Genomic DNA, 24825 nt, shown 5'->3' with positions numbered 1-24825 from the left:
AAAGGGATACCCAACGGCTCATTCTCCCTAGAAAATACCGAGATTCGGTGTCGAGTTCCAGACCAATAGAGTCTGCCCATGGTGTAAGATGTGCCGGCTTTAGGAGGATTTCTCTAATTACGGTGGGCCAAACAGACTGTTGAGGAAGACATGGTACTTCCAGAAGACATAATACAATGTAATCTTCATCTGGTTAGTAGGTAATGTTTACCCGTTCGGCTGGTGGTTTTCAGGTGCTCAGGCCAAAAGTCTAATGGCTTAAATAGCAACAACAAAGGAGAAATGCGGCTGCTTAAAAACACTTATATTCTTCTTCATTTACTACAAAAAATCCATAAAATCATAAACGATGGCTACCATGTCAACACACAGACGCATTTCGGAAGACACGGCTTTCTTGATCGCAGGTAACAGACTTACTCGGTACTTCCCCTTAAAAACCATTACGGACCAATCTTACACCATTAGATCATATGTGCGCATTTTCACAAACTTGATTTCAACACCAAAAACCAAACGAGGAAAAAAGATGTTATTAAAAATAAAAAAAAACAACCTATTTTTTCTCTTTTTTGTAAATGACGTTTACTAATCACAACTGACGCCATTTTTAATATTAAACTCAGATTTGCCATCTACACTTGTAAAACTTTGTTTGATCCCGTCTATACAAGCTCCACCCCCAGCGCCGCCACACGTGAGAACCTTTCAGGGATAACCAAGAATGGCTTGGAGAGAACTGGTTTGCTATTTCTTTGGGGACACATTGTCCCTAGAGATGAGTGAGCATGCTCGTCTGAGCGTTAGCATACTCAAAAGTACTCATTACTCGAGTCAGCACCACGCGGTACTCGAGAAAATGTCACCCTTTCCTCCCCACGTTTAGTGGCTTTTTTAGCCAATGAACATGCATGGAAGGCTTTGGAACGTTCTGCTATGACGTGCCAACCCTGTGCACATCTATAGCAGTGATTGGCTGACCGGATCAGGTGACCTAGGATCATAAAAAGTCAGGTCACCTGATGCTCGCCTCACACGGAGGCTGGATTAGCTGAGGGACAGAGCTGCTGTGAATGAGGGAGAGCATTAGTGTAGGTTAGAAGGAGCGTGTAGGCAGGGATCCATTTTCCCAGAACCCAACAGTCTTTTTTAGGACTACAACTCCACTTTTGTGCATCATCAGTTTGGCTGGCTGGGACCAGTAGTGCGCACAAAGCATTCACAAGCATCCCGGCTGTATACTGCATACTGTTACCCGTTCTATACAGTATACTGCTACTTAGCCTAAATGAACAACGCATGAGATGTATCTCTATTAACGCGAGATCCTATGCGGTGAGCCATTTGATGACGTCGCTGACATCATCAATATGCGATACCTCCGGCGCGGACGGGTAGATTCATTCTCCTGAGATTACAACACATGGTATGACATGTGTATATGGTATATGTTTAATAATATATATATTTCTCACCTGCATGTCCACACTAGTCCACCCAATGGTTGATGATCTATTTTAACTGTTTAAATGTTAATGACACATTGTATGTGATTGGTGGGGGTGGAGCTATGGGGGCTATAAATGTTGGGAGTCTGTATATGGTATTTAGGACTTGACAAAGACCCGTGTAACTTGGGTTGAAACGTTGTCTGTGGGCACAATAAAGATATCTCTTTGATATAATTGTCTGGAGTGCTGCTCTTCTCCTTTCCGTTTGGCTCTGGTATACTGCTACTGGTGTACACAGACTATATAGGAACTAACAAAACTCCTCATTTTTCATTTTTTCTTTTTTTTGTACAAGACTCTACTCATTTTTCACTATTTTTTGCTATAGTGTATGCAAAATACCCCAGTGTGTGTCCTGTCGATCCGCACTATGTAACCAGACTGTACACATTTTACACTGTCTATTTTTGGCTTAAAGCATACGCTAAATACCTCGCAGTTTGTGCAGCATTTTGACGCAGTGCTTTATACAACATGATGAACACTAGAGGTGAGGGTCGAGGACGAGGACGTAGACATCCGAATGAGAGTGTAGGCAGAGGCCGAGGTCCTGGGTGGAGTGAAACAGTGCCTGCTGCTGTGGGAGAGGTAGCACGCCGCGTATCTACGCTCCCCAGCTTCATCTCGCAGTTTGTAGGTCTGTGTGGTAGACCATTATTAAAACCACAACAGTGCGATCAGGTGATGGCGTGGATACCGGATAACACGTCCAGTAATTTATCAACCACCCAGTCTTCCACACAGTCCACTCACGCTAGCCAAGGGACTGGACCTGTGAATCCTCACGCTGATCCTCCTTCCTCCCAGCCTGGTCACTCCAGGAAGAGGAGAGATTCAGAACCGGCATAGTCACAGGGACTGTTCTTAGGTCATTTCCCTGAGTCGCAAACAACGGTTGATGAACCACCAGAGGAGTTTGTCGTGACCGGTGCCCAAAATTTGGACCTTTCACAGTCTCAGGGTGATGAGGGTAGGGACTTCCAAGTAGTGTCTCAAGAGGTATTTGTTGATGATGAGACACAGTTGTCTGTCAGTGAGGTTGTTGTTAGGGCAGTAAGTCTGAGGGAGGAGCAGACTGAGGATTCAGAGGAAGAGCTGGTGGATGATGACGTGACTGACCCAACCTGGGTTGGTAAGCCTACCGAAGACAGGGCTTCAGAGGGGGAGGCAAGTGCAGCACCAGAACAGGTTGGAAGAGGCAGTGGGATGGCCAGAGGGAGAAGCAGGGCCAGAGCAAGTAATCCCCCAACTGTTGCCCACAGAACCTCCTTGCAGCAAGCTCCCGTGCAGAGGACTAGGTGTTCGAAGGTCTGGAGGTTTTTTAATGAGAGCGCGGACGACCATCGAACAGTGGTGTGCAACCTGTGCCACACCAAGATCAGCAGGGGAGCCACCACTAGCAGCCTGACCACCACCAGCATGCGCAGGCATATGATAGCTAAGCACTCGACAATGTGGAACGAAGGCCATTCATCGCCTGCGGGTCACACCACTGTCTCTTCCCGTGTCACATGCTGGCACTGAGATGCAATCCCCCTCCCAAGACGCAGGCACGAGCGTCTCCCGGCCTGCACCCACCCCTTCACCTCCACAGTCCTCCACTGCCTCCACCAATATGTCTCAGCACAGTGTTCAGCTGTCCATAACACAAACGTTAGAGCGCAAGCGCAAATATGCAGCCACCCACCCGCATGCACAATCGCTAAATGTGCATATTTCCAAACTGCTGAGCCTGGAGATGCTGCCATATAGGCTGCAAGAAACCGAGGCTTCCTGCAACCTCATAGCAGCGGCCGTCCCTCACAACTCGATCCTCAGTCGCCACTATTTTTCCAGCTGTGCGTTCCCGCCCTACACCAGCACGTATCACAGAATATCAACCGTGCCCTCACAAACGCGGTTACTGGGAAGGTCCAGTTAACCACCGACACGTGGACAAGTGCTGGTGGGCAGGGACACTACATCTCCCTGACAGCACATTGGGTTAACCTAGTGGAGGCTGGGACCGAGTCTGACCCTGGGTCTGCTCACGTGCTACCCACACCAAGGATTGCGGATTCTACCTCGGTCATGGTTTCTCTGGCTTATTATGCCACCTCCTCCTACTCCAGCTCTCAATTAACATCTGTGAGCATGTTGAGAAGGTACAGGTCCATAATAAATGAAGAATCTGTCTCAAAATGGCCGCTAGATACAAAGTGGAGCATTATAAGATGTAAATAAGCGCGTGTGTAATAAAACAGCATGGCAAAGCAGAAATAAGTTTAGAGCTGGAGGTACGGTACAGTGTCTAATGATTTGTTTTTTCTTCCGAGAAAACCAATTCTAGGTGCCTGGTACAATTGTTATCAGAAGAAACTCCCCCACGCCATGAGGTTTGGATGAAGAACTGACTGTGCAAACGACACATTACGACTGTCTGATATCACAAGGGAGGACCAGATAACGTTGGGAAAAAACAGATGTCTTGAAGGACATTTCATGGGCTCTCATTCTTTGCAATCGCTGAACAATGAATGCATGATTCATGATGTTCTTCTAACCCAATGAGATTAACGCTGTGACTAATGACCCATTCCTTTCCTGTCTATACTAAGTCAATAAACGCTCAGTAAGCCCTCCTTATGACAGGAGAGAACTAGTATACTTGCCGTGGTTCATCTCCGCGTCTCTGAGGAAACTGATAACTATCTCTGAGTTTAGTTCTTGGTTTCTAAGGTGCACCCAGGTACGGACTAATTTGGACCTCAAGACCTGAAAGGTTATGTGACCGTGCAGCGGTCCTTAACAATGTCACCTTCAGTTGGTAGCTTGAGGCGCTGCAGCACTGCCATGGGGAAGCGTCAACAGGCCGTGCTGAAACTCCTAAGCTTAGGTGACAAGAGGCACACCACCCAAGGGCTGTTACAGGGTTTGACAGAGCACACAGATCTGTGGTTTTTGCCACTGAACCTCCAACCAGCATGGTCATGTGTGACAATAGGCGTAACCTGGTGGCGGCTCTGCAGCTTGGCAGACTAACACATGTGCCATGCCTGGCCCACGTGTTTAATCTGGTGATTTAGCGCTTTCTTAAAAACTACCCCAATTTGTCTGAGCTGCTCAGCAAGGTGCGAACATTTCAGAAAGTCCACCACAGATGCTGTGTCAGAGTGGTACTCAGCCTTCACAATTCCTCACAGAGGAGTGGGCATGGATGTCTGATATCTGTCAGGTGTTAGGAAACTTTGAGGAGTCAAGACAAATGATGAGCGGCAATGCCGCCATTATAAGCGTAACCATCTCGCTGCTTTGCCTGCTGAGATCGCTGCTAAACATTAAGGCTGACGTTTTGCGGATAGAACAGGGGATGGGGGATGACAATACATCGCTTGATAGCCAGACCACCCTCACATCTGTTTCTCAGCGTGTATTGGAGGAGGGGGAAGAGACTGCTGCCCACACTACAGAGGGTACACATGCTACTTTCTTCACATTTGTTCAGCGTGTATGGGCAGAGGAGGAGGAGACTGAGTCATAATCCTAGTGAGGACAGCGATGTGTTGCGTACTGGGACTCTGGCACACATGGCTGACCATGTTAGGCTGTCTTTCCTGTGACCCTCGCATTAGACGCATTTTGGCCGACACGGATTACTGGGTGTTCACCCGTAAACATGTGGAATGAACTTGCGCTGTACACCTTGGAGGTGCTGGCCTGCCCTGCCGCTAGCGTGTTACCAGAGAGGGTTTTTAGTGCTGCTGGGGGGGATTATCATGGATAAGCGTACCTGCCTGTCAACTGATAGCACCGACAGGCTTACACTTAAAGGGGTTGTCCCGCAGCAGCAAGTGGGTCTATACACTTCTGTATGGCCATATTAATGCACTTTGTAATGTACATTGTGCATTAATTATGAGCCATACAGAAGTTATAAAAAGTTTTATACTTACCTGCTCCGTTGCTAGCGTCCTCGTTCCCATGGAGCCGACTAATTTTCGGCCTCCGATGGCCAAATTAGCCGCGCTTGCGCAGTCCGGGTCTTCTGCAGTCTTCTATGGGGCCGCTCGTGCAGAATGCCGTCTCCGTGTAGCTCCGCCCCATCACGTGCCGATTCCAGCCAATCAGGAGGCTGGAATCGGCAATGGACCGCAAAGAAGCCCTGCGGTCCACGGAGACAGAGGATCCCGGCGGCCATCTTCAGCAGGTGAGTATAAAGACGCTGGACCGCCGGGATTCAGGTAAGCGCTGTGCGGGTTGTTTTTTTAACCCCTGCATCGGGGTTGTCTCGCGCCGAACGGGGGGGGGGGGGGGGGTTAAAAAAAAAAAAAGACCCGTTTCGCCGTGGGACAACCCCTTTAAGATAAACAAAGGCTGAATTTCCCCAGACTTCTCTGCTCCACCGGTGGAAAGCAGCTTAAAATAAAAGTATCTTTAAGCTGGAACTGGAGAACCATGCACCCTCTATCACCTCAAAAAAGGGGAGAAGTAGCTTGGTCTAGCCTTCTCTGACCATCCTCCTCCTCCTCAACCAGCATGTCAGCACGCTAAACAGCCAATTCTTCAGAGGGCCAAAAGGCTCTGTAAAAACTATTTTTTTCGGAGGGCTGCCCCCAGGCTCTGTCAAAACAATTTTTTCAGAGGCCCGCCTCCAGGTTCTCGCCCCCAATTTTGAAGAGGTTCACCACTAGAGTTTAGCAAACATGCTGGTTCCAGCTTCATACACCCACAGAGTCCACAAATGTAGCCCAGCGCAGTGTCCAGTTATCTGACACTGAGACAGAAAGAATTGTACTGGTTTGGCCACTCTAATTTCTTCATAGTACATCCTGTCTTTCCCTGGGGCACTGGTTAAAAAGGGTTCAGCTGCACTCTGGGTAAACAAATCTTTCAGGGGTTCACCTATACTCTTGGTAAAGAAATACCCTGCACTCTCGCTCAAAAAATCTTTTAGGGTCTCATCTGCAATCTTGGTAAAAAAAAAAGTCTTCTTTTTAAAATGGGTTGTTTTCTTCATTAAAAATGTAGAAGTACTGGCCTCTGAGTCCCCCCTATGCTGGCGTTTGTGGCTAACGAAATGCTGTGATAGAGGTGGCATGGGATGGCACTTACAATCATACATTAATTTGTCTGTGATGTGTCAGCTATGAAGCACATATTTAAATGGTCACACGGCGTACGGCAATGTATCCTAGCGTGGTGTCCATCTTTGGCCACTAATTTCTTTACAGTTCATGCTGTCTTTCCCTGGGGCACTGGTTAACAAGCCCCTCAGGAAGAGGCAGGGGCTGGGACAGGCGGTAGCTTGTCTATTGGTGGACCGCCACCTGAATCCCATTAAGCAAGTACGAGCTGTCGCTCAAAAAATCTTTCAGGTTTTTACCTGCACTCTTGGTAAACAAATCTTTCAGGGGTTCACCTACACTCTGGGTAAACAAATCTTTTGTTTTAGAATGGGTTGTTGAATTGTGGAGATGTGTAGAAGTACTGGCATCCGAGTCCCCTTTATGTCCACGTTTGTGGCTCATGAAATTTTGTGATGGAGGTGGCATGGGATTGGAATTATGATCATACGTTAATTTATCAGCAATTCTCATCAGCATTGTGGGCTATCACCCACACTTTCAAAGAGGGTCGCTGCCTGGCCCTGCCAACCCTCTGCAGTGTGTGTCTCCGGTTCCTCCTCATCCAAGACGCACTTATAAATAGACATGAGGTTGGTGTGGCTATCAAGCAACCGTGTGGCATGAGGACAGCTGAACGCTGCGCTGGGAAAAAAAATTCAGTACGCTGTGGACTACGTCTTACCCCGTCTGGGATGGGGACAGCTGTACGCTGCGCTGGGACAAATTTCAGTACGCTGTGGACTACTAAGTAGGCGAAGGGGTGCGCCTTAACCAGTCTGGGATGGGGACAGCTGGACACTGTGCTGGGAAAAATTTCAGTACGCTGTGGATGCAGGCTTGTGTCTGCGTCCTGGGGGAGATTGGACAGCAATGCCAGCATGTAACACAGGAGAAGAGGCAGTGGTGTCACCTGCAGGAGGTGATTGGCCTTCGTTCCACCTAGTGTGGTGCTTAGCTCAGATGTGCCAGCGCATGTGCCTTGCTGATTATGGTCTGGCCCAAATAAATTGTTAGGGGGTGACCACCAGGCTCTTGCCCACAATTTGGCTTAATAGTGGGACCTGGGAGCCTCAGATGCACCCATGCATGCTGCCCCTGCTGTTCCCTATCCGCTTCTGTGGTATTTCCATGACTTTCTGCTGTTTTCAGGTGATTCACACAATCTCCCTTATGTGGAGCATCAGTCACCTTGAAAAATGCTCGAGTCTCCCATTGCCTTTAATTGGATTTGTTACTTGAAACGAGCTCTTGAGCATTAAGAAAAGTTTGGCCCGAGTAACGAACACCCGAGCTTTTTTTGGACTCGTTCATCTCCAATTCTAATACTAATTACTTCATTATGAACAACTGCCTATACCACTCTTGGTGGTACTTCCTCATCTCTTTTCTACCTGTCCTCTCTCTTGTATTGTGTTATGTATAATGATTTTCTGGTGTTGCTACCGTTATAAAGGATATTGGGAGATTCACCCATCTTTATTCAGGACTTATAACCTGTTATCAGCCAATTTCTCAGGGTTAGGTTCTGAGTTAAACTTTTGCATATGATATTGTATATCTACTTGTAGATAAATTAATGTTATGAAATATGGCAGCTATAATTTCCCTCCTGGAGTTCTTCCTGGGAAATCTGGCCAAAATATTAAATTGTGTGTTCATCTGGAAGCATTTACTCAGACAGCCTCTACTTGATGTTATAGGGGGATAAGTCATGGATGTAGTTTAGAAGAGCCTTAAAACTGTAGTGTTACGCTCCCGAAATGGTCAGACCAAGGAGATGCATCCAATAAAGGACTGCACATATTTACATGTGTTTCTCGCAGCCAGGACTATGTGAACCAAATTCGTAATACTGGTATTTCTATTATAGTATCCTTTTTATCAGGCCTTTTCTCACCGTGGACACGCTAAAAATGCTCACTATTGCCCTCATCCACTCTCCGCTCGATTATTGATCGGCCTCCCCTGCACCAGACTCTCCCCTCTCCAATCCATCATGAATGCGGCTGCCAGGCTCATTTTCCTGTCCAGCTGCTACTCTGATGCCTCTGCACTGTGCCTGTCTCTGCACAGGCTGCCTGTCAAATAGAGAATACAATTCACACTCACCACCCCATCCATAAAGCCCTCCAGAGCACCACACCGCCCTGCATTGTATCCCTCATCCATAAAGCCGTCCGCAACACCGTGCCGCCCTACATTGAACCCCTTATCCATAAAGTGCTCCACTGCACCGCGCTTCCCTACATTGTATCCCTCATCCATAAAGCCCTCTACAGCACTGCACCGCCCTACATTGCCTCACTCATGTCAATCCACCAGCCAGCCTGGGCCCTCCGCTCCGCTAATGAAATCAGACTGAGCGCCCCTTTAATTCGAACCTCTCATTGCTGCCTCCAAGGCTTCTCCAGAGCAGCACCAGTCCTCTGGAAAGCACTACCCCAAACTATCCAGGCAATCCCTGACACAAAATTTCAGGGGTACTCTAAAAACGCACCTCTTCAGGAGACATACCATATCTCCTAAACCAAACCCTCCTGTACTCTGCCTGGTAACATGCCCCCTGTCCTAGTGAGTGCAATCCCTGCCAGCTGCCATCAACTGCCCCCTGCAGTCATACTGATTCAGCCACCATGCGGCTTAAATCTGACCATTGTCTGTCTGTATAGCATCCCTCACTCTCCACCTCACCATACCGTGCACATCTCCACCATACTGTGCACATCTCCACCCCCCCATACCGCGCACATCTCCAGCCCCTTTACCTTCTATATCACCCCATTATTTGTAGTATGTAAGCTCATTGGAGGGCCGCACCCCTATTGTTTCCATCAACTGATTACTACATATAACTATGGTTTTTGTATTTTTGTCTTTCTGTATCCCTGTTTTTGTAAGCACTGTGGAATATGTTGGCGCTAAATAATAACACAGGTCTGCAAAGAAAATTTTTTTAAGAGCCGTTTTGGTTATTCCGTATAATCTTTATATTTTTCGTTACGCTGAATCCTAAGATGACTTCCGTTTTGTCATTAGACATCACGCTTCCTGATAATTCAGCTATCTATATTAAATAAGGCAATATCTCTAAATAAATGAAAATACTTGTAAAATTTGTAATTAATTTTATATGAAAATCATTTTTGAACTGAAATGAGCTAAAACACCCTCAAAGTGTTCCTTCCTCCCTATGAGGCTCCTCGTGGTACGTTTACACTTGTGAGTGGCATCTGTCTCTCTGAAGCATCCAACAGTAGTCTGCCATCACTGTAACGCTCCACCTTCCCTGGTATCTTCTGTCCATCTCTAATGTACTGGTGGAATCGTTCACCTTGTTCTTTACTCACAGCTCCCACAATTTCAGGAAAGTAGTCAAGGTGGGATTAGAGGAAATGCACTTTCAAACTCATCAGGCAACCTAAAGCTGGAGATGCTTTCAGCCTTCGTCCGATGATCTTTTTGTAGTCAGGATCTTTCCTAGTGCCATTTCTCTATGACCTCTTTAGATGCCATCCACCCTTCTTTTTGAGAATCTGTCATGGTATTGACAAACTCTTGATCAGCTATAAGCCTTCTAATGTCTGGTCTAACGAACACACCTTCCTTCAATTTTGGCTCCAAGAGGCCTAGAAACTTGGTGACCAAATATTTGAAGCATTCTCCATCTCTTGGAAGTGATTTCATAAATTGCTTCATCAATCCCAATTTTATATGGAGAGGTGGTACAAGAACTTTATGTGGAGGTACCAAAGTTTCTCGGAGAGCATTTTTTTGACTGACTGTGGGCACCCTCAGCTGCCAACTCTTCTTGGTCCAGTGATTTTATCGGTCTTGACTGTCCCATAGACACAGAAAACAAAGGTATTTGGTATATCAGCTTGTTGCCCGAGCAGCATGCACAAGACCTTTAAATCCCCACACACTTGCCAACCGTGGTCTTCATATTTAAGTTTACCATAGGTTTCCTTCAAATGTATGGAATGACCTACAGGGATGGAAGCGTAAAAAACTGCCTTGAGACTGGTTTTTGAAGAATCTATGAAAAGACACCATTGCGTTGAATCGTATTGGGTTTTGAATTGACCCATCAACCTTCGACATTGATGCAATAAACCAACCTGTCTCCCTGGGCAAAGTAAGAAACAAACTCCTTTTCATGATGTCTGAACCATGAAAAAGACACTCCTGCAACAAATTCCTGCTTTTGAGCCTTGAACCGAGTAACTCAGCGGCATCTTTGGGAAGATTCAAGTTTCTAACCAAATCATTCATCTCCTGGGAAAATTTTTTTTGTCTTGTATCATTTTCAAAGTCAGAACTTGATTGGTCATCTGGTTCAGGTCTGACTCCACCTTAATCAGAGCTATGTATCTCTTCCAAGGTAGCAGGGGGCTTGGGTACTGGTATATCTGTGCCGTGGGGGATGGGACAAATTGCTGAGTGAAGTTTGGGGTATACCCTTTCACATCGCATGAACAAAAGTAACAGTTGTAACTATGGTTCTTTTGCTCTCACCATACCAACAGAAAGCTTTTTTCTTACCCTTGAACCAATTCCGGAGGTCCTCAACACACCGTTTGCACACTTTATGATGCGCCCAAACTTTATCTTGATTTCCAAGTTTTACTCTGAAGTATACTTCTTTCACAAAGTCTGTAATATTCAGCTGTTGCTTCAGCACTGTATATTCACCACAAATGAAACAAACTGTCAGGTGAATTAATATGCTTCTGCAGAGCCATAACGCTAACTTGGGGAAACACGATTTAAGAATGACGAGCTAACACAAAGAGATTTCTCTCAGTTTGTCAGCGGCCACAGCAGCAGGAAGTCGGTGCATGGGACAGAGCTGGGAGGCGGCACAGACACATCTGCGGAGGGAACTTCGAGGGAGCAGATGGTCAGGGGAGATGCTCTGCGGCTTCGTAAGTCACAGCGCAAGGGCTTCACCAGGTGAGATGGATGGGTACAGCCTCAAAGCAGGGGGACTCCTAGAGCTGCTGCAGTATCACACTGTCAGCGCAGGTGCCGCCTACCGGTTCACCACGGGTAGAGGGAAGGGGGACAGCTGCTCTGCAGAGAGTGATTGCTGCAGCGTGCTAGGACCTTGCTCATGGAAATAATGGCAGCCAAAATTAAAAAGTTCAACATATATTTATTTAGCAACACATGCTGTGTGTCAACATACAGGATTTTGTACTTTGTTGTTCTTTGCTTAGCTTAATACTGTTCATGTGTTGGGTAATGTATATTGTCATTATTTTAAAACAAACCGCATGCAATTTTTGATGCCTTTTTGACACACTCATTGGACTATTAACGGTCCTTTAATTAACTGATGTGTCAAAAATCTAATTTTGCTCCTAGTATTTTGCACATTCCAAACAATATAGTTTCTTCTCAGTGTGAATTCTCTGTAGAGTCTCAGAATTTGATTTCCTTGTAAAACATTTTCCACATATAGATCAAAACAATTTCTCCCCTTTGTGACTTTTCTGATGAGCCTTGAGTTTGGCTTTAGTAATAAAACATTTCGAACATTCTGAGCATGGATGTGGCCTCTCTCCTGTGTGAATTCTCTCATGTCTAACAAGACTAGATTTATCTGTAAAGCATTTCCCACATTCTGAACATGGATACGGCTTCTCTCCTGTGTGAATTCTCTCATGTATCACAAGAATTGATCTTTTTATAAAACATTTCCCACATTCTGAACATGAATACGGCTTCTCCCCTCTGTGACTTCTTTCATGCATAACGAGACTTGATTTATCTGTAAAGAATTTCCCACATTCTGAACATGAATACGGCTTCTCTCCTGTGTGAATTCTCTCATGTGTAACAAGACTTGATTTACATGTAAAGTATTTTCCACATAGTGAACATGAAAACTGCTTCTCTGTATGAATTTTCTCATGTAAACCAAGACTTGATTTACTTGTGAAAGATTTTCCACATAGTGAACATGAAAATGGCTTCTCGCCTGTGTGACTTCTTTCATGTATAATAAAACTTGATTTATCTGTAAAGCATTTCCCACACATCAAGCATGAAAACGGCTTCTCTCCAGTGTGCCTTCTTTCATGTACAGCAAGACTTGATTTACTTATAAAGCATTTCCCACATAATGAGCATGAAAAAGGTTTTTGTCCTGTGTGCCTTCTCTCATGTATAGCAAGACTTGATTTACCTGTAAAGCTCTTCCCACATCTTGAACATGAAAAAGGTCTCTCTCCTGTGTGAATTCTCTCATGTGTAACAAGACTGGCTTTATCTGTAAAGCATTTCCCACATTCTGAACATGAATACAGCTTCTCTCCTGTGTGAATTCTCTGATGTCCAACAAGGTTTGATTTTGATGTAAAACATTTCCCACATTCTGAACATGAAAATGGCTTCTCTCCTGTGTGAATTCTCTCATGTCTAACAAGACTAGATTTATCTATAAAGCATTTCCCACATTCTGGACATGAATATGGCTTCTCTCCTGTGTGACTTCTCTGATGAGCCTTAAGTTTAGCTTTTGTAAGAAAACATTTCCCACATTCTGAGCATGGAAACGGTCTCTCTCCTGTGTGAATTCTTTCATGTATAACTAGACTTAATTTATCGGTAAAACATTTCCCACATTGTGAACATGAATATGGCTTCTCTCCTGTGTGAATTCTTCTGTGCTTAGAAAGGCCCGATTTACGGGTAAAGCACTTGCCACATTCTGAACAGGAGAAAGGGTTTTCCTCTGAATGACTATAAAGACGTAAGCTTTTTCTAAATTGTTTTTCACATTCACCACGATGAAACGTTTTGCTCCCTTTCTGCCCTGCACTTGTGGTAAACTGTGACTGGTCATCAGAAGGTTCCCCAGGATTAGGGGGATTATATAATACATTTGTACGGTAAAGTCCTGGATGTACATTGAGGGTGATGAGGTTTTCTCCCAAAGAGTGCGGCACAATGTCTTCATCTTCTACTTTATAATTTACCGATAACATGAAGTTTCCTTCCGAGTTCTTTCTGTGATTCTCTGTTAGAATTAAAAAGGATATGTGATTTTTTTAAATAATAAAAAGTAGAAAAATTTATAACATTCTGATTAGACTTTTTTTAAAGACAGTTTTGTAAGACAAAAGACTGAAGTGGATCCAGCAGAAGGAGAAGTAGACGTCACTCATTCAGGTTTTTCATTCTCTATAAAACCACTTCTGGTTTTGGGGTCTAAAACTGCCCTTGATTCCAGCCTTCTAAAGCTTTACAATGCATCACCATTAACTTCGCTCTACACTCAGTCACTACTATTACTACATAAACCTAGTCTACAGAATGTTGAATTTTCTCTAAAGCATAACCTTGTCTAGTGATTAGACTCATCCTCTGCCAACACATTTAGACCTCCAATAGCAATTGGACATCACTTTAATACAACCCACATTCTAAAAAGGCTGGGCCTCTGTGTAAACTACAAGAAAAAAAAAATAGAATGCAATGATTTAGAAATCTCATCTAAGCATACTTAATTCATTGACAGTATAGCACAGGACATATCAGGACATATCAGGTGGGCGTTTTCCCAATTCATTTATAGCACATTTAGAAATTGATGGCAGCAACACATCTCAAAAATGTTAAGCATGGTCATGTCTACCATTGTGTAGCATCACCTCTTCTAGGAAGTGAGTAGACCAATTACTGGAGAGGAATGTTTTTCCATTCTTGTATGATATAGGATTCTAACTCTTGGTCATCTTTGCTGGATTTTGTTTCATAATGCACCAAATATTTTCTATTCATGAAGGATTAGACTGCAGGTGGCTGCTGCAGCCCCTCGACTCTTCTTCTGTGCAGCCATGCTGTTGTGATGAATGCAGGATGTGGCTTAGCATTGTCTTGCTGAAATATACAAGGCCTGCCTCAAGAGACATTGTTCTAACCTCTATATACTGCCTTAGAGGATGTGTAAGCTGCCCATGTCATAGGCCCTACTGCAACTCCATGACATCAAAGATTCAGAGCCATGCGCTGATAAGCCGGATGGTTCCTCTCCTGAGCCTGAAGGACACTGCGTCTCCGGCTTTCAAAAAAAAAATTCAAATTTTGATTAATCTGACCACTGAACAGTTTGGCCCAGAGAAGACGATGGCATTTCTAGATTGTAGTGATATATGGCTTCTTCTTTGGAGGATACAGTTTAGTTATATTTGTAGATTGCACAGCACGGACAATGATTTCTGGAAGTATTCCTGAGCCCTGCAGTGATTGTCATTACAGAATCATGCCTGTCTAATGCAGTGATGAGGGCCTGTAGATCTCGAGTATCCACTATTGACAGTCGGCCGTGTCCCTTGTGCACATGAATTTCTCCAGATTCTCTGAACATTTGGATATTATGTCCTGTAGATGATATTCAAAGTCCTTTTTTACGTTAAACATTTTTCTAAAATTGTCCCACAATTTTTAGAAGAAATTTCTCAGATTTGTCGACCTCTGACCAGATTTGCTTCTGATAGACTCTGCCTCTCTAACATGCTTTTTATACAGTCATGTGACTTAGTAGAATATTGGCCTTCACCCGTTTTTCATTAGTACCACTAACTTTTCCAGCCTTTTGTTACTCCCGGCCCAACTTCTGTGAGATGTGTTGCTGCCATTAGTTTCTAAAGAAGTTATAAATGAAAAAGAAAAATGTCTCCCCTTCACCTTCTGATCTCTTCTATTGTGAATAAAATGTGGTTAGAGAAGATTTCCAAATCATCGCATTCTTTTTATTAATTTACATTTTACACAGCAGCCCAACAGGTTGTACAGCATAAAGGGGTATTCGTAGGCCGGCTAGACTGAGCAGTGATTTAAAGGAGTGAATTATTACTTATATGCTACCATAAAACTATAGGCATATTCATCATTGCACTCCGAGTATGTTCAGAGCACAGCGGACACACTCCAGGTGCCCTCAGTCGTGTGTGTGACCCAGTAACGATGACTATCTGAAGTATGCGCTCCAGAGATGCTCAATGCAATGATGAACAGGCAGAGCGTGGTCGTTATACTCAGAACATATTTGGAGTGCAATGATGAATATGCCTTATACAAAGAGGAGTCAAATTATCCGCACTCTGGCTGTGGAATGTATTTTAATCAACTTTCAGATAAGACAAATACGAGGTTTTTCTACATAATCTGCCTACTTTTCAACACACTTTGTCCGTCCATCAACAAGCTTTTGTATTTCCCCAATAAGCTGAGCTGCGAACCCCGGATGCACCGCTATCTCCCCCTCTCCATCAGATGCCAATCTTCGTGCTCGTAGGGCTTCTTTCAACGGACCAAATGGATGATAGTCTGGTGGGGCAAAGTCAGGATTATAGGGAGGATGGAGACAACACCCTTGGATAGGAGTCCCCTGTGCATTCTTTGAATCTTCTGTTTGTGCTCTTGCAAGTTTGTCGTGGATTATTGCATAGGCAAAGCCATTTGCAAATTGTGTGAAACACAATCCACTGTCATAGGTCTATCGAGCAGAATCGGTTCACATGCACTCTCAATGATGTCATCAGTCATGGACGGGCGTCTGTCCCCTTCTTCATGGCGGACACTTGTGCGACCTTCCCTGAACCTTATCCATTCATACACACTTCGTCGTGACACATTTTCTTCACGTGGTGCATAAAGTCTTCGATAAATGTTGGCACTAAACACCCTCAGAATACAAGTCACTGTTGTGCAAATCACAAGTGGAGCAATCATTTTTTCTTGCACTATAGTCACAAATTAACTGACGTAACATATTCAGACCTGCGCAGGAGAGACTGGGGAGACAGCGACCTCCAATGGAAAGTTTGGTTAAAACAGTGCAGCCAAGAAAACTTTTAATATAAGTGGAATACGGATAATTTTTGACTCTCTCATATATCAATTTGCTCAGCTCTTCCTGACCTATAACATACTACCCACAGATCAGAGTTAAATGTGTCCAATTGACTTTAAGCCTGGTGCATAATTTATAGAAGACCTGAGAGGGGATTTCTATACATTCCTGGATTCCTCTGCTTCTGCACATAATGCCATGTATCACTGCCTAAAGTGTTCCTATAATAGAGCGCTAAGAAGCAACCGAACTTTAAGGAACTGCCAAACTCCATACCGCTTACCTGTGGGAATGTCCTCTTCCACTTCCTTCTTCCGCGGGTGATCACCCCTTATTCTCTCTTCTTCTACCTCCACTTTAATATCAGTCACCTCTTCGCCCTGAAGTGTCATATGGAATAATTCAGTACAATATGGCGGAGAGGCAGGAACTCTAATAGATCACCAGAAGAGACTACCGAAGATAATAGATCACCAGAAGAGACTACCGAAGATGAGAACATCTATGACAAAAAGCCTCCACACTTCTACATAGAAGAGGACCAAAGAGCTTCCCACCCATTTACACTTAGTTTCATCTTATAGGTTATGTATCATCACAAGAATTCTTGACTTTTAAAAGTTCAGAAGTTGCCATAAACATGAAAGGGGGAGGAGCCATATGGTGAGCTGCAATGTATGCTAGATTTACAGACCTACCAGAGGAAAAGCCAAACTTCACCGGCCAGAAATGTAAGCTTGTGCCTCTACTGGAGGAAAAGGTGCATAGTCCTCAGGAGAGAATAGCTACATTGTAACTGATTGAGGAAGGTGAGGATTTTCTTGACAGAGCAGAAGTAATTCTTCAAAATGTAGGAGAAGAAATGTTCAGCATACCTGTAGAAGCCAAAATGTGGAAGCATGTGACCCAAAGAAGTAAGAGGATAAGGAGTCAATCAGCACCCATACTAGTCAGGAACCGGTACCAAGTCCTCACACTTGGGGGGGGGGGGGGGCTGGTACTGGTTCCTGAGCAGATGAGAAAGAGGTCCAGCAAAAAATAACTCTACCCACAAAGAACAGAGCAGAGGAGAAAGAGGGACTGCAAGAAATGACTCTACTCACAAGGAACAGAGCAGAGGTGAACCCTGGGGACCCAGAGGAGGCAGTGGGAACTATAAACTATAATGTGAAAGACTATTGTGGCACAGATTGGGATAAAATTAAACAGAGAATTAAGAAGTGGTAAGATCTTTTTAATTGGTCTAGAACGTTGGGCAAAAGAAAAATTAAAAGAATCCTCCCTGTCTCTTTCTAATGTCACACAAGAGAAGGATGAAAGTGTAGAGCAATTTTATGCCCGCCTTCAACAACGTTGGTCAGATCTGGGGTATAGGGGCATACAAAAATTGGGTGACCATGTACTTAGCATGGCCTTTGTAGAGGGGTTGCGAGAACCCTTGAGGTCTAAACTCATGGATAACAAGCCTGAGTGGAGACAATATGAAGCAGCAGGCCTGGTGCAAGCAGCCAAGGGCATTGAACTAAACTTAAAAATCAAAAAAGGACATAGCTCTGTTATGATAGCACAATACAGCACAGGAGAGAACAAAATAAAACGGGGCACCCATCCCAAACATAACCTTAAGTGCCATTTCTGTGGTAAGCCTGGGCACTTTAAACAGCAGTGTAGAAAATTCCTCCAGAAGGGTTGTGGTCAACCCACAAAAGCACGAATCGCCAAGGGAGAAATAGAAAAGCATGATTGAACAGCTGGCGACCCTCTGCCCTTCTTCCCCATGAGCAATGCAAAAGAGGGTGCGGCCATTTTTCTAAAAGGGGAAGTACTCAATAAGAAAATTCCTTTCCTTGTTGATACAGGGGCAGCAACCTCAGTCATCCAAAGCCACCTAATTCCTCCAGCATACCGGCAAAATCCAGCTCAAACTGTTGTAGGTCTTGAAGGAGTTCCTAAGAAACTTCAGGAAACCAGACAGTGTTAACAAAACTATTGGTGAGTGATGATATTCCACTGTCAGTTATGGGCACAGACATCCACTCTGCCCTGTCAGCTTCCATTCAGTTTACTGAAGGAGGAACAGCGCAGATTGATTTTGCAAAAACAAAACGAAGAACAATTTTGCCAGATGGTGGCTTCTCTAGAGGATTTTACTCTTAAAGGGGTTGTCCCGCGCCGAAACGGGTTTTTTTTTTTTTTCAACCCCCCCCCCCCCCCGTTCGGCGCGAGACAACCCCGATGCAGGGAAGTAAAGAAAGTTTACCGGAGCGCTTACCTTAATCCCCGCGCTCCGGTGACTTCAATACTTACCGCTGAAGATGGCCGCCGGGATCCTCTGTCTTCGTGGACCGCAGCTCTTCTGTGCGGTCCACTGCCGATTCCAGCCTCCTGATTGGCTGGAATCGGCACGTGACGGGGCGGAGCTACACGGAGCCGCTCTCTGGCACGAGCGGCTCCATAGAAGACTGCTGAAGACCCGGACTGCGCAAGCGCGGCTAATTTGGCCATCGGAGGCCAAAAATTAGTCGGCACCATGGAGACGAGGACGCTAGCAACGGAGCAGGTAAGTAAAAAACTTTTTATAACTTCTGTATGGCTCATAATTAATGCACAATGTACATTACAAAGTGCATTATTATGGCCATACAGAAGCGTATAGACCCACTTGCTGCCTCGGGACAACCCCTTTAACTTCAGAAGAGGAAGTAATATCACAGGAAGTTCCACAGGAACTCTGGGCCAAGTCCAAAACAGATATTGGTCATATGAATGTGACACCCATGGTAGTCACACTAAAACCAGGATGCATAGCCCCCCAAGTAAAACAATACCCATTTGGTAGGGCCCAAGAGGGTTCTATAGGCCCACAAATTACTTCAAATGGGGGCATTACGGGAAATAACATCACCAGCTAATACTCCCCTCTATCCAGTTAAAAAGAAAACGCAAAAAGGACAACTGGATGTTTATCGCATGGTACATGACCTTCGGGAAATTAATACAGTAACTGCACTTGATACCCCAGTAGTGCCAAATCCACATCCGCTTTTAGCACAAGTCCAGCCCACTGCGACATTTTTCACAGTGATAGATCACACAAATGCGTTTTTCAGTGTACCGATCCATCCGGATTGCCAATACCTTTTTGCCTTTACCTGTAAGGGTAAAGAATACGCTTGGACCGTCCTGCCACAAGGTGCGCAGAATTCTCCAAACATGTACACCCAGGCACTCCAGTCTGTCTTATAGGCCTGGACTCCACCTGATGGGACTGTGCTGTTGCAATATGTTGATGACCTTCTGCTTTGTGCTGAGGATCTGAAAACATGTCAATCTGCATCCATTTCTCTGGCTGCAAGGCTTCAAAGGAAAAATTATAGCTTTGTAAACAAAAGGTTGTGTTTCTAGGCCATTGCCTAGCTCAAGGGGCCAAACATCTCACAGCAGAACGAAAGGCTGCAGTTCAAGCGATTTCTGTACCTTCTTCTGCTGCCAAACTCCGCACCTTTTTGGCACTTGTCTCATACTGCCGTCCTTGGATCCATTCTGCCTCATCCCTGATGCAACCACTCTACGACTGTCTTCCAAGTGTTCCTTTCTCTCTCACTCCTGAAGCAACTGACAACTTCAAAACACTAAAGCTCTCTATTCTCAGATCTCCAATATTGGGAACTTCTAACTACACTTTACCTTTCACTCTCTTCTACACTGAACTTTCCGGTTATGCGACGGCAGTATTAACGCAAAAACATGGAGGACGTCCACGGCCACTTGGGTATTACTCCATCAGATTGGATCCCCTGGCCCAAGGAGCCCCCTCCTGTGTCCGTGCGGTGGCAGCAGTACAAACAATGGTTGACAAGTCTTCTGAGTTGGTCCTGGACTACCCCCTAGGGGTTCTCACCCCTCATGACATCCAGAGTATACTCACTCAAGTACAACCTAAACATCTGTCTCTAGCTCATCAAATAAGGTTGCAATGTGCCTTGCTCATGTCCCCTAACATCTCTTTCCAACGGTGCACTACCTTGAACTTGGCTACTCTTCTTCCAATCGATTCAAATGCAGGAGTGGGGGATCTGGCTACTGCAGATCAGTTATTTTTACATTCTTTACAGCATGATTCTGATTTATTTGATGCATAACACCAACATGATTGTCTAGAATTGATGCAGCAAGAAACTGCAGGTTTTGAATCAGTTACTGAAACGCCTATTGACAATGCACATTTTGAGCTTTTTGTAGATGGTTCACGGTACCAAGGTGAGGATGGCCGATTCCATACAGAGTATGCAGTAGTCACACAACATGATGTCCTAAAAGCAGAAGCTCTGCCTCCGCATGTCTCAGCACAAGAAGCAGAGCTGAAGGCCCTCACTGAGGCATGTAGAGTGGCAGAAGGCAAGACGGCAAACGTTTACACCGATTCCAGGTATGCATTTGGCATAGCTCACGATTACAGCCCAGTATCGAAGGCTAGACAATTTTTAACTTCTGTAGGACAACCCATTAAGAATGGTGTAGCAGTACAGAACCTCATGAAAGCCCTACTCCTACCAGACAAAGTAGCAATGCTAAAGGTGAAAGCTCATACCAAAGCAGACACTGCACAAGCAAAAGGCAACGCCCTAGCAGACTTCACAGCAAAGGCAGCGGTCCTCAAGCCGTGGAGGAAGATAAAAGAAGATACTGACCACACAAGTCAGACTATGATTAGGACATTGATGTACTAAAGACATTATAGTCACAAGCCAGCAAAGAAGAAATGGATAAATGGACTAATATGGGAGCAACAGAACAGGATGGTATATGGCGTACAGTCAGCAGAACTTGCCTACCATGATCCCTGTACCCCATGATGGCCCAGCTGATCCACAGAAAGACTTACCTATCGAAGGCAGCTATGCTACTAATGCTTGAGAGAGAATGGGTGGCCCCTGGGTTATCTGTAGCTGCTTCATCATTTGTCCAATTTTGCATGATCTGTGCCAGAAGCAATCCAGGACAGAAGGTAAAGGTCCTGTAAAAACACTTGCCTAGGTCACTCTACCCATTTCAGAGATTGCACGTTGACTACATTCAGCTCCCACATGTTGGGGAGTATGAATATGTGCTTGTTGTTGTTGATATCTTCTCAGGTTGGGTTGAGGCCTACACCGTCACAAGGGAAACTGCAAAAGCGCTCATGAATGAGGTAATCTATCTCTGGTACCCCATACCTGCAATCGAGTCAGACAGGGGTACACATTTCACAGGTGAAATAATGCAACACATCATGTCTGTCCTGGGTATCCCCAGGCATTTCACACTCCTTATCATCCACAAAGTAGTGGGAAGGTAGAAAGGATGAATGGTACACTAAAACTAAAAATACAGAAAGCAATGAAAGTAACAGGCAAACCATGGACTGAGTGCCTCCCATTGACCCTTTTCTCAGTCAGATATGTGCCTAACAGAAAGACAGGGTTATCTTGTTTGGGTGTGCACCCAGGTTGGATCTGCACTTTCCACAGCTGCTGCAGGCCCAGTATGGTACTCTAACTGACTATGTTATGTCCTTAAATGCACGCCTAAAGGCAACACACAACCAAGCGTTTTCTTCAATTCCAGATCCAAATTCTCTTGAAGGAACGCATGATCTGCAGCCCGGAGATTGGGTAGTGACAAAGAGACACGTGAGGAGGACATTGGAACCAAGGTTTGACGGCCCGTATCAGGTGCTGCTCACAACCAGTACTGCTGTCAAATTAAAGGGTAAAACCAATTGGGTTCATGCCTCACATTGCAAGAAGGTTAAGAGACCACAATCTGAGAGAAATGAGACTGTTCTTGGTGCTGGGAATTCTCCTGCTTATCGTCAGGGCCTGGACCCTGATGCCAGCGGGAAAGTTGAAATTGGCACAAGCTAAGGAAGGAGGTGTTGTTAAAAGCTACTGGGGTTGGGCAAATAAAACTAAAGCCAGACAGCAAGACGAGTTCATATGTGAAAGCCATCATACGTGCCCAAATAGCCAACTTTACACTAGGAGAGACCAGTGGCTTATATGTCCCCTCTACTAAATTTAGAGGTCGTTCATATGTGATACAGGAAGGAGAGCATCCTGGGATAAACATTATCAGTAGAGTAAATATCTCATGCTATAAACCAACCCAAGGATGTGTGGCTCATATAGATAAGCAGTTCACATATGAGCATCTTTCAAAGACGTTGATGTGCAAGGGTGACCAAGTTGGGAGAGGAAGCACAAACCAGACAATATCTTTAAAAGATACATATACTCTCCTGTGCATACATGGTAGTCCTATAGCTAACGCTCTAATGTGGTTAAACCTTTTGACCGTCCTGGAAACAACCCCTGTGGTACACACTGACAATTTAGTTAGGCTCCCCCATACATGTAAAAATGTCTCAACCAAACAACAGAGGACCGTAGTGCACTTTAATATATCTTTCCCTGTAATGAAATCATGCTCTAGAATGAAGAGAGAATGGTACGATACTCTTCTTGGAGGAATAGGAGCAGGCACAGGGGGCTTAAAGTCAATAGATTTAGAGGTAATAAAGAATAAGATGGCAGGGGAAGGAAGAGATGTGTCTAATCTGGTCAACATTCAGCCACAATGGATGCCCTCCATATTCCTCCCCCAACATCTTGCATTAGGATATAATAAGGATGTATTAACGCTTTTTAATCTGAGTTTTGCGGTTCAAAATGATTTGTTTGTAAATATGAGTAAATTCCTAAACTAGACACAATGTAGCCTGCAATATGTATATATGATTCACGAGAGGGATAAAGCGGTCAGATGTGATGACAAATAATGAAGAATTGTGGAGAGACCTTCCCCAGAATGTAATTCCAGTAGCATCTTGGATACGGCCCGGGGCTGATAGTGTAGAATGCTCTGATGAGTATAGCACTGGAGAAATGACTTTTTATGATGTAAAGGACACAAGCCTGATGTGTAAGTTTGTAGGACTACCTGTGGTGTTCGGACCGCCTCTATATACTTTCCAATATTGGTTGCCCAAGTTCGCAGGTATGATGATTTATAGTGAAAATAAAACCCATGGCATAGAGAACTGTGAAGAAACACTGGATGGCCTAGTATGCGGATGGAGTACAGCCACATATGAGCCATGTTTCCTGCAGCCTTCAGTCAGCATATGTGATTGGACGGTGCTACCTGCTTCTTTCCATATGCTGATAGAAGTTGGCCCCGTATATATATGCTTTGTTACCAACCAAACTAAAACCACCAGTATGTATAATCTCACCACTCCATTTTCTGGATGCTTACAGAACATATCGGTGATACATTGGTTTACAAAAACTTACACCTTTTTGCCAGATGGTGAAGTTGCATTAAAGGGGTTGTCCCGCGAAAGCAAGTGGGGTTAAGCACTTCTGTATGGCCATATTAATGCACTTTGTAATATACATCGTGCATTAAATATTGGCCATACAGAAGTTATACACTTACCCCCTCCGGTGTTGGCGTCCCCGTCTCCATGGCGCCGACCGAAGCCTTCTTCTCCCTCGATTAGACGCGCTTGCGCAGTCTGCTCTTCTGTCCCGTTGAATGGGGCCGCTCTGGCGTGCTTGCGCCGCAGAGGTCTTCTGCGCATTCGCAGAAGACCTCTGCGGCACGAGCACGCCGGAGCCGGACAGAAGAGGGCAGACTGCGCAAGCGTGTCTAATCGAGGGAGAAGAAGGCTTCGGTCGGCGCCATGGAGACGGGGACGCCAACACCGGAGCAGGTAAGTGAATAACTTCTGTATGGCTCATATTTAATGCACGATGTATATTACAAAGTGCATTAATATGGCCATACAGAAGTGTATAACCCCACTTGGTTTTGCGGGACAACCCCTTTAAGGTACTACTGGCACCCACATGCTATCTCTATGTCAAATCTGACTGTATCCTTGGGTAGAATTGTAAGACTAATGAAAGACACTGAACACCTTCAAAAGCATTTGGATGTTACTAACGTCTCCCTTATGGAATTAGAAAAACAAACTATATGGGTGGGAGATAAGTTGGTCAGCCTAGGTACTAAGATCCAGGTAGACACAGAGTATCACTGGTATGATATGTTTACTGGATGGTCACCTACTGCAGGAAAGATGATGGATTTTATGTTTCACCCATTACTAATACTGTTTCTTTTGTTCATTCTTTTGAGTGTTTGCAATTTATGGATATTCTGTGGGATACGGAGACAAGCAAATTATCTGGAATCGCTCCCTCTACGATATCGTTAAAACAGTCATACGTAAAGAGCAACAACAGTGGGGATCCGGCAAAGAAGACAATAAAGAAAGACCGGCAGGGGTGGTTTAGAA

General features: G+C 44.8%; 2 protein-coding genes across 4 annotated transcripts in view; both read right to left on the bottom strand.

The window, feature by feature from the left end:
- LOC136572292 (zinc finger protein 850-like) overlaps nucleotides 1-24825 on the bottom strand; it is a 722303-nt gene that overhangs the window by 468816 nt on the left and 228662 nt on the right. The gene's annotated exons all lie outside the window — the stretch shown is intronic.
- The window catches only part of LOC136572293 (zinc finger protein 420-like), a 282528-nt gene continuing 269496 nt past the window's right edge, over nucleotides 11794-24825 (bottom strand). Inside the window, exons 16-17 of the mRNA XM_066572745.1 lie at nucleotides 16762-16858; nucleotides 11794-13640 (exon numbers count right to left, since the gene is read on the bottom strand). Coding sequence (XP_066428842.1) covers nucleotides 12082-13640; nucleotides 16762-16858 — 1656 coding nt within the window. The 3' untranslated portion in view covers nucleotides 11794-12081. The remainder of the gene's footprint in view (nucleotides 13641-16761; nucleotides 16859-24825) is intronic.

The sequence above is a fragment of the Eleutherodactylus coqui genome, chromosome 7 (assembly GCF_035609145.1).
Source record: "Eleutherodactylus coqui strain aEleCoq1 chromosome 7, aEleCoq1.hap1, whole genome shotgun sequence".
NCBI classification, from domain to species: Eukaryota; Metazoa; Chordata; class Amphibia; order Anura; family Eleutherodactylidae; genus Eleutherodactylus; species Eleutherodactylus coqui.
Note: the sequence above shows the minus strand (reverse complement) of the source record. Positions and strands in the feature narration are given on the sequence as shown.